Raw genomic sequence first — 10,982 nt, 5'->3', positions numbered from 1 at the left:
ATTAAAAGCTAAAGAAACGGCTCTTCGGAGCCCTTCAGAGAATGGCTCCCTTCCAGCGCTACTGCCACTGTTGGGGTTCACCAGGCACAAGCCCAAAGCTGGACCACACTCGCTCCAGCCTTGGCCACTGCCTTCAAAGTAACCGCGCGCAGCGGGCGTGCCCCGGAGTTCAACTTCCGGCCCCACACAGAGGCTATTTTCTTACTGGCCTTGCGGCTGCCCGAGCCGCGCCTTTGGCCACGCCCAAAGCCACGCCCCTAGGCTCGCTCTGCTTTCCTTGGCTGGAACGCGCGGGAGGGGCGTGGCCTCGGGGGAGAAGTGCTCTCGGTGTGGGTCCCCGCGCCTCACCGAGCGCAGTCACGCGAAGGCACGCTCCGCTCGGGCGGACGGGCGGGCGCGCGATCGCGCGCGCTCCCGCCGCCCTCTCCGGTGACGTGCCTGACCGAGGCCGCGCTAGGGCGCTGGAGCTGCCACTGAGCGGCTGTCATGGCGTCGGAGGCGCTGACTGAGGAGAGCCGGCCGCGCTGTCTATAGGACCCAGGGGCGGGCGGCCGGGCATGGAGAGCGGCCCTGACAGCCCGCAGCCTCTGGATCCCGGGGTGGCGGCGGGACGAGAGTCGCCGCCGGAAGGGCGACGGCACGGCGGGCGCGAGGCTGAGGATGGTCTCGCAGGACGCGCGGTGGAGAGCGGCGGGCAGGGGGCGGCGGCCGCGCGGAGCAGCCCCGAGGACCCGACGTCCCCGTCACAGCTCGGCTGCAGCGCGGGCTCGGACTTGAAGGACAGCTTGTCGCGGAGCCCCGCCGCCTCGGAGGCGCCTCCGAGAGGGCAGCACAAGGTGACAGCCTCCCCGGAGCTGGCCGAGGCCGCGGAGGGCCGAGGGTCGGGACCAGTGGGCGACGCGGGCACCTGCCGGGTGGAGCAGGCGGCCGAGGAGCCCAGCAGCGCCGGCGCCCTGAGCAGCAGCTGCAGCGAGCCGAGCCCCCCTGGGGACTCGCCCAGCCTGGACTCCCTGGAGTCTTTCTCCAACCTGCATTCTTTCCCCAGTAGCTCTGAGTTCAATAGTGAGGAGGGAGCGGAGACCAGGGTCCCCGAAGACGTGGAGGAGGGCGCGGCGGGGCCGCCCAGGGCTGCACCTCTGTGCAAAGAGGAGGAGGAGGACCCGGCGCAGGTGCTAGCGGCCTCCAAAGAACGCTTTCCCGGACAGTCAGTGTATCACATCAAATGGATCCAGTGGAAAGAGGAGAACACGCCCATCATCACCCAGAATGAGAACGGACCCTGCCCTTTGCTGGCCATCCTCAATGTTTTGCTTCTGGCCTGGAAGGTACAATCTGCAGCTTTCTACTTCCTACAGCTTGTGGGGAGGGGCAAAAATGGGGTGAGGAAACGGCTGTTTGTCAGCTGATGGCTTCCTTGTTTCTTCATTCATCAGACCTTTTTTGAGACAAGGTTTCTCTGTGTAGCTTAAGCCGTCCTCGAACTCATGATCTTCATGCTTCAGCCTCTGGAGTGCTGCTAGGTTTACAGGCATGCACCACCACTTCTGACAGCCCCCTTCTTACATGAAATTAATTTCAGGATTTCTTTATTGAATGATTATTCACCTGTGTGTCAGATAGAATTGCCCCTAGCTTCAGGTCCCTTTTGTTACGTTCAGTTAAAGATTGTAACTGATTGTGTACTTGTAAACAGGTAGAATCTAGACCCTACACTTACACTTTCTGAATATTTTTACTCTATTTGCCCGTATATTACTCCTTTTTACTGACGTTATCACATATGCAAAACAATCAAAATTGGAAAAAGTGATCTTCAGAGTTACTATCAATGTGATATCATGAAGCCAGTTTTAATGATAATATATATACTATTTTCTAGAGAAAGCTGGCCTGCCACTCTTGGGTGTAATACATGAAAACAGAGATAGGGAAGATGCAGCCAGCCCCTTTTATATAAATTTCACTTAAGGAAAGCTTCGATCTGACCTCACTTACCTAAATTACTTATTTTCAAAGACTGTATTTTCAGCCTTTGTATGATTTTTTTTTTACTTGCCTTGTTTCTTTGGGTCTACTTCAAAGGACTGACCAGTAACTATACATTAGAATCTACTAAGGAAGCTAAGACTTTTAACAACTAAAATAAGAAATGATAAATCTAAGTTACTGGAGCATTAAAGGGGAACGACAGGTGTATTGAGGCCTCAGAATAAAGTGTCATATTTAAGCTTTCTGCTTCTGGGTGCTGAGAGGATACATTTCCACACTTATTTTAAAATTGATAACTCCATTTGCAGTTAAAATGTTTCCTAGAAGAAGAATAACTTAAATATTACTAGCCAGTTATGAAGAAGTGAGATGGATAGTGAGAGGAATTCCAAACACCAAATGTTACAGTTTCATGTTGGGTATCTGGGGCACTTGATGGAATGAGTCATCTGGGTTCCAATCATCTGGGTTAGTCTGTGAATGAGTATGCATGCTAATGAATTTGAAGATTATTTTGATTAACTTCTACCTACAATGTTCTAGGGTTTCTCTATCCCAGAGTTCCAAACTTCCACATTCTTTCTACGAACCAGTTCAAAAAGTCCAGGAGCTCCATGGTCAGGTTGGTCATAGCAAAGGCTCCAGTCCTGACCACCAGTTTTCTGGCATAGTTACTTTTCTCATTGCTGTGACAAAACAGCTGAAGGTATGGATTATTTTTGCTCACAGTTTGAGAGTACAGTCCATTAAGTCAGGGAGGACATGGCAGTTGAACTGAAGTAGCTGGTTCCATCCTAGTCAAGAAGCAGAGAGAAATGCCTGCTCAATTGGATTTCTCCTTTTTATTTAGTCCAAACCCGCAGCTCATGGACCGCCACCCACATTCAGAGTGGGAAAAGCAGTTACCATGGTCTGGATTACTTTCTGGATATTTGAACCTTGTATTGACTCTGAAAGACAGACTCAAATGTGGAACGACATTTGTGTTCTGCTTTTGTAGAAGACACTATAAGAGCAAAGACAGTACAAAGCACATGGGCCTTCAAGTAGCTCAATATATGGTAAGGAGGTGGATTCAGCCCTCTAATGTGTTAAGGAAGTACCAAAAAAAAGGAGGGGGTTGGGTAACTGGGAATAGGATCTCTCAGGGGAAGGCTTCAGAGATGAGACACACTGATTCAAGTCAGAAGAGTGAATGAGATAAGAGCTTTGGACAAAAGGGTACATTTGAAGAAAAATCAGAGATAGTTTGTATTGATTCCCTCCAAGTTTTGCTGAAATGCAGTAGAGAAGGGGAAAGAAAGCATCATAAGCAAGAAGTAAATTTGATGGGTTTAGTTAGTCTGTGAATGAGAATGCATACTAATGAATTTGAAGATTATTTTGAAAATCGTTGGTTCTCAGTCCTTTTTCTGCCTGTAGGCTATTTATGCCAACAAAAAAAAATCAGTCATCATTAATGATTGATAGGGAGACGGTTGAGAGAAACAATGTCAAATAGTATTCTCAAGGTGAGCCAGGGTTTCCAGAGGTCAAAACTGTTTTCCTAATAATACAAAAATGTTATTTACCTTTTGGAAGTCAGCAGAGATTTCTAGATTCTTTGATGAATGGATAATAATTGAGGTTTAAAAAAAGAACAAAAGGGTATTCACTATACACAACACATAGAAGTATTTGTCGGGTTATAATGTCTAAGAACGTGTGTGTGTGTGTGTGTGTGTGTGTGTGTGTGTGTGTGTGTGTGTGAAGGTCAGGTGTTTTTCTGTATGACTCTTAATATTTTTTGTTTTGGTTTCTTGGAGACAGAGTCTCTCAGTTGAACTTGTTCTTTCAGTTATACTGACTGGCCAGTGAACCCTGGGTTTGCCTGTTCTACTTCACCACTTTTTAGTGCTGAGTACAGAAGTTTGACACCGCAGTTTCTACATGGGTGCTAGGGAGCCAAACTCAGTTGCACTTTTTCCACTGAGCCATTGTCCCAGCTTCAGGTTTCTTTATTTTCAAGTTTCTTTTTGTAGTTAGCGGTATATTGTACAAAATAATGGGTTTCACTATGACATTTATATATATATGTGTGTGTGTGTGTGTGTGTATAAAGAACATACTTTGATCATATTCATCTTTTTACATGATACTAATTATATAGAAACTAATGGATTTCATTATAATATTTGATTTTTGTTTGTTTTTGAGATGGAATCTTAAATATCACAGATTGGGCTCCAGCTTGCCATATAGCCTGAGGATGATTTTTGAACTTCCGGTTCTCCTTCCTCAACCTCCCAAGTACTGGAATTACAAGCATGTGCCACCACTCCCAATTTATGTGGTTCTGCCGTTAACCAGGGCTTCATGTATGCTAGGCAGGCACCTGTCAGCTGAGCTACGTCTGCAGCCCTCGTTATCACATTTTCAAACATGTTTGTAGTGTGCTTTGATTGTCTTCACCTGACTCCAGGGCTAATTTCTTCTTTAGTATATATGGTTGTTTTGCCTGAATGTGTGTCTGTACACTACATGCATGGCTGGAGCCCAGGAATCCAGAAAGGAGCACCAGATCTCCTGGAATTGGAATTTCTGACAGTTGTGAGGCACCATATGAGTGGTATTGAATCTGGGTTCTCTGAAAGAGCAGTCAGTGCTCTTAACTACTGAGCCATCTAGTTTCTTAGTTTATAAAGAGCACTTACAAATAAGCAAGAATAAAGCAGAGCAACATAATGACAAATGGATAAAAAAAATCAATAGCAAAAAACTTCACCAGGTGATAGTGGCACACACCTTTAATCCCAGCACTTGGGAGGCAGAGGCCGGCAAATATCTGAGTTTGAGGCCAGCCTGGTCTACAGGGTGAGTTCAAGGACAACCACGGCTACACAGGGAAACTCTGTCTCAATAACAAAAGACAGGAAGGAAGAGAGAAAGAGAGGAAAGAAGGAAGAAAAGAAAGAAAAGAAACTTTAACTTCAGATGGCCATTTCTTATTTTATCACCTTGAAGTGAAGTTCTGTGTCTATGAGCATCTTTCTAACAGTGACTGTTTGCTATGGGGTCTCCCTACGTTTCAATGACATCTCATCTCTTCTCCCATGTGTTTTTCGTAAATCCTTCACACTAGTTTCTGATTTATTCTGCCCCATCCTACCAATCCTGTAGAAGAACTGCAGTCACACTAATTTTTTCATGCTATCTTTTCTTAAAGTAAGCACAAAACTCTTTTGAGGTTTTCCAAGTGTGTTTATCACTTATAAAAAAGGAAAAACAGATGGTGAGCCAAAGGTTTTATCTTAGCCTCTGCCTACTCTGTTTTAAATATAGACCTGGTAAGGAGAAATTTAAAACTTTACGCAGTGGTAGGACCTTATCTACATAAAGATTTGAGGAACAGTTCTGGGGCTTTCTTTCCCAGCTTCGCTGAAGAGTTAGAAGTATTATGTGCCTCTGGAATTGTAAGCAAAGTAGATGCGAACAGCATGATCCTGCATGGGTGGATGCCTGGTTCTGATAGTATTCCTCCAATGAAAAAGCCTTCCTTTTCCTTTTCCAGTCATGCCTATGGAGGTCCAGGTAAAGGATGTTTAATCTTTGAATACATGTGGTACCCACAAACTAGGCCTTTGAATATAGTAACTTTTTGTTTCTACTCTGGTTTGTTTTGAAGCAGGGTGTTGCTATTTAGTCACTGCATTTGAGTTTTAGAATTACAGGTGTGCAGCAACATACCTGGCTTAAAGTCCACTTTGATACTGTTCCCCCATTATTTTCCACTTTTTTAAAAAAAATAAGGTACTCCCATGTATCTTTTTGAGGGGGATCGGCTGTTTTCCATGCATGCATGCATGTGTACCACATGTATGCCTGGTGTTGGCGGGGGCCAGATCAGAGTCCTTGGAACTGGAGTTACATATGGTTGTGAGCCTAGATGTGAGTGCTAGGAATGGCTCTGATCCTTCTGTGTCGTCCTCCTGAGAGTGGGATTGCAGATCTGGGTCACTATGCACTGCTTGTTTTGAATGTTTTGTTTTTATTGTGTTCAGGATCTGATGACATTTAAAAAAATTCTTACCTTATGGTAAGTTTGATGTCAGCTTGTACTATATTGAGAGAGCCTGTCTGAAAAGATCAGATCAAACAAAACAAACAAAAAAGTGTTGGGCAACTATTTATTCTGGAGCCAAAAGTGAGTGGCCCTGTCCTGGGAACACAAATTTGGTTACCCCAAATCCCATGTACTGATATGGTGACAGTTTCATGAAATTGTTAGAGTAACAGAGCAAAGAATATTTCAAATACATTGGTGAAAACATCAGATTGGTGAATTGTAGCAAAGTGAGGGCGTGAGGGAGGTCGGAAGAACCTCAGCTATGGGTCTCAGATGCCATCTACTGACTTTCTTAGATTTTAGGGTAGTGGAAGATAGTGGTCTGCTACAATAATACATTCCAAAGATGATAGGCCAGGCACAGAGGTGAGCTATGAAGATGACTAAAGACAGTCCAGGGTAAATTATAATTAGACTCTGGACCTACAATGTTCCAGTCTTTCCACAATCACTAAATTTCTATCAGGTAATCAGGCTTTGTAGAATATTTAATATGGGTGCAACTTCTTTTGGGGAACTAAATTTAGTATGCTAAGCAAGTACTCTATCACTGGACTACACTCCACCTTCAGGTGTTTGACTGCATGCACCTCAGGATAGCATGAATGTGCCCTAAAATATAATCATTAACTTACTTTAAACATTCTGAAATTGTGTGTGTGAGTGTGTGTGTGTGTGTGTGTGTGTGTGTGTGTGTGTGTGTGTATGAACTTTGTGGATGACAGTGTCATAACATAATGCGCCAGGTTGGACACATCTGATTCCGAGAGACATTTTACTGACTGAACATATGTTATTCATTCTTTCCTCTCTTTTTTCTTTTGAAGTTCATGCTGTTATGAAAGAGGAACTTACTTTGCTGTGAGTCCCAAGTCATATTTCAAGTCATCCACTTATTTTGGATAAACATTTCAAAGCCTTAATTTGTTCTTTGAATTAATTATATCTTGCCACTTGTTTCACAGTCATCAACTAAGGTGACAAGAAGTCGAGTGACAGCTAGTAGGTAATTTAATAACTCGACTGGACAAGCTCAATTGTGTTTCTACTATTAAAGAACTGTTGGAGCTGGGCATCCCAACACTTGAGAAGCTGAGACAGAAGGGCCACCAGGAGTGCTGTGTCCTCCAACAAGACAGGTGTGCTCTTAGAAACATCTGTAATCCCTGTACTGAGGAAGGACAGGGTCAAGAAAATCACTGGGGATTACTGATGCAAGCTTATCTAAAAAATGTATAAACTCCAGGTTCAGGGAGTGACCCTTCCTCATTGGAATAAAGAGAAAAGTGACAGAGGAGAGGCCATCCAATGCTCTCCTCTGTCCTCTGTTTATGTGGGGACAGACATGGACACACATAAGCACATTAGAAAAGTTGTTAGAACTTAACCGTATGGCTCTTCAATACTTATTGACATTGCATTAAGAACTTAACAGTTACCTATGATAACTGATCAAAAACTTTTTTATTCTTGAGACAACGTCTAACTATATAGCTCTTGCAATCTGGAATTCTCTATGTGAGTCAGTGTACCTCAAACTCCCAGTGGTCTTTCTGCTTCTGCCTCCTGAGTTTGGGGACTAAAGGCTTTTATTAGTATCATCTATATAAGTTGCTCCTTATTCCTTCGTATGACGAGCCCTCTGTATTTATTATTTCCCCATCCCCTTAAAATCTTAGCCTACCACTTTTAGAAAATTTTACATTCCTGTTTAAAATTTCACTAATATTTTAAACACAAGATTTTATTGTTTTTACCTTTGGCCTCTCTTGAGGCTACTTCTAATATCAGTATAGAGGTGGTCATTCCCATTTTATGTGCTTAGGACAGGGCACAGTAGGCAGTCTCCTCTTGGAAAGCTCAAGACCATGATCTGAAATAACATAGGCCCCTAGGATTATAGAATGTATATGCCAAATTCATATACTCTTCAGTGTCTCCGTCTTGTTCTTATCCTCTGGTCTTGGTGACTGAACCTCGGACCTTGTCCATGGTGAATGCAGCTCCACCACTAAGCTACAGCCCCGGTCTCTTTGGCTTCTTAATTTTATAACAGTGCCGAAATTAAAAAGAAGGGTTTCTTTTTTCCTTGTTTTTACATTTATTTATGTATTGGGAGGGTACACCACAGTCCATGTGTAGAGGTCAGAGGACAACCTGCTTCTCCCTCCATTATAAGGGTTCAGAGAATGGAACTCTAATTGTCAGGTCATTGGGCTTGGAAAGTGCCTTTACCTGCTGGACTATCTTGCAGGCCCTTTGAGAAAGGATAAATTATTTGTTCATGAAATCTTTTTTTTTAAAAAAAAAGAAGCATCATTTAAGTTGGCACCAAGATTCAACAGGTAAAGGTGCTTGCCTCCAAGCCTGACAGTCTAAGTTCGATTCCTAGGACCCAAATAGTGGAAGGAGAGAATAGACTCTGGCAAGTTATCTTATGACCTCCATAAGTATCCCCAGGCACATGGGCACACCATACAGGTACAAACACAAAATAAATAAATGTGAAAAGATGTAGAAACAGACTGATGGTGGTATACATCTTTAATCTCAGCATGCAGAAAGCAGAGTCAAGTAGATCTCTGTGAGTCTGAGGCCAGTCTGGTCTACATAGTGGACTCCAGGAAAGGTAAAGCTATATAGTGAGGACCTTTCCCAATAATAATAATAATTTTAGAAAACATTAATAAGTATGAATGTCTCTTTCAGATTGCTGTGAAATTGAGAGTTTCATCTTTAGAATACAAAAAATTAACTAGATACCAGCACTCCAAATATGATACTGAAATACATTGATAAATACTGTATAATGATAACTAGAATAGTCAAAAGCAAAAGTTAGTAAATTGTCCTGTAAAGAACTACTTAGTGGGGCTGGAGAGATGATAGCTTAGGGGTTAAGAGCACTGGCTGCTCTTCCAGAGGACCTGGTTCAATTCCCAGCACCCTTGTGGCAGCTCACAACCACTATCTGTAACTCCAACTCCTGTCCCACGCTATCGTCTCGCCAGCAAGAACCATGCGGGACACTAGGATTCTTCTGCAGAAAAGCTTTTAATGCGTCCTGAGAGAGAGAGAGCATCAGCTAACATGGCCGGGGACCCCTAAATGAGGGAACCCCTCCTTTATATAGGAAACAGTCCTAGCTTCGGACGTGTCACCCTTGGATTGGCCGCTGCCCATTAGCCCAGGTGAAACCTCGGGAGTAGGCGGGGACAGCAGTGGAAAGTTACCGAGCACATGTGCGTTCACCTGGCTGGCGGTGAAACCGGATGCCAGCGCCATCTTGTAATGGAGCATGTGGATGCGGCCCTTCACAAACTCCAGTGGATTTGATGCTCTCTTCTGGCCTGCTCCTAGCTTCTATGGACACCAACCATACGAATGGTGCACAGACATACATGCAGGCAAAACACCCATACATATAACATAAAATAATAAAAATTTTAAAAACTAGTTAGTAATCATTTTAGGCTTTGTGTTTTAGGAGTCTGTTAAAAAAATTAAACTTTGCCACTGTAATACAAAAAATGTAGAATATATTGAAATGTGGCCAAAGAATACATAAATAATTTGAGTAAGAAACCCAACTTTTTGTTAGAAAATCACAGCAAGCTATGATTTGCAAGTGCGCTTCAGTGTTATGTAGGAACTGGGCTGCAGAGCTGGCTCAGTAGCTCAGAACACATACAACTCTTGCAGAGGACCTGAGTTTGGTTTGCCACACCCTTGTTGGGACTCACAACTGCCTATAACTCCAGCTCCATGGGATCTAGCACCCTTTTCTGGCCTCTGAGTATGTGTACACACATGACACATATCCATTTAGATATGTACATATAAGTAAACAAAGTAAATCTTTTGTTTAAAAAAATTACTTTTTTTGGAAGAATGGTTTATTGAGTACACTACAATAAGGCATTGGACTAGACAGTAACTAGAATGCTGCCTGCAGCAAAAATTATTCTTTAGAATACATTGTTACAGAGAATAAAATTTATTAAGAATAATATGATGAGCAAGCTTGTGTGGTGTATCTTGGTTTTCACAGAGTGATAAATCCAAAAGATAATTGGACACTAAGCATCAGCTGCTGTAATATGAGGGGGCCTGCTTGTTGGGGTTTCTGTCCCTCCCGGTACCCCACAACCGGCAACTCCCAAGGAAAATCACACACAAGACTTCATAAAATTATAAACTGATTGGCCCATTAGCTCAGGTTTCTTGTTAACTCTTATAGCTTATATTAACCCATTATTCTCATCTATGTTAGCCATAACATACCTTTTATGGTACCTTTTTCAGCTGTTAGCTCACTTGTTACGTCTTCAGTGGTCTGGGCAGGAATGGCGGAGGGAGCTTCCTCCTCCCTAGCCTTCTACTATTCTCATTGCCCCGCCTCTACTTCCTGTCTGGTTGACCCGCCTAGACTTCCTGCCTGGCCAATCAACATTTTATTAAAATACATGATTGTCAGAATACAGACAATTCTCCCACACCATAATCTGTTCTCAGAGAGGCTAACACTGCTATGTTTTTCAGACATCATGTTGAAAATTTATTATTGATCAAAAACATTTTAATATGTCATCAACATACTTGATAGCATAAACTTAGAATGCCTTATTTAACAATTTAACAAGGTAGCTATTGGAGAAATTGATAATTTAAACACTTTCTTTGGTTGAACAGAACATAGTGACTAATATATTTTTAATTGTGGTATTTTCCTAATATTGATATGATAATTATTTGGAATTTCCATTCTGAATATTTTTAAAACTTTCAAAAAGTTGTGTGTGTTGGCCTGCATGTATGTATATACCACAACTAATAAAAAACCCAGATATCGATATTGGAATACAAGCTGTAAGATCAGAGAAGCAAA

At 42.9% G+C, this 10,982-nt stretch overlaps 1 protein-coding gene across 3 annotated transcripts in view; it reads left to right on the top strand.

Annotated features, from left to right (window-relative positions):
- Positions 1-387: 387 nt before the first annotated feature.
- Mindy2 (MINDY lysine 48 deubiquitinase 2) overlaps positions 388-10,982 on the top strand; it is a 74,113-nt gene continuing 63,518 nt past the window's right edge. The window contains exon 1 of one of the 3 annotated variants that reach the window (XM_085689318.2): positions 388-1,325. In XM_085689318.2, the coding sequence (XP_085545444.1) occupies positions 558-1,325 (768 nt within the window). In that variant the 5' untranslated portion in view covers positions 388-557. The remainder of the gene's footprint in view (positions 1,326-10,982) is intronic. The other 2 variants (XM_085689317.2, XM_048424178.3) reach the window with 2 other exon arrangements.

This window comes from Myodes glareolus, chromosome 4, assembly GCF_982192425.1.
Source record: "Myodes glareolus chromosome 4, mMyoGla1.1, whole genome shotgun sequence".
In the NCBI taxonomy this organism is placed as follows: domain Eukaryota; kingdom Metazoa; phylum Chordata; class Mammalia; order Rodentia; family Cricetidae; genus Myodes; species Myodes glareolus.
This window is presented reverse-complemented; position numbering and strand designations above follow the sequence as displayed.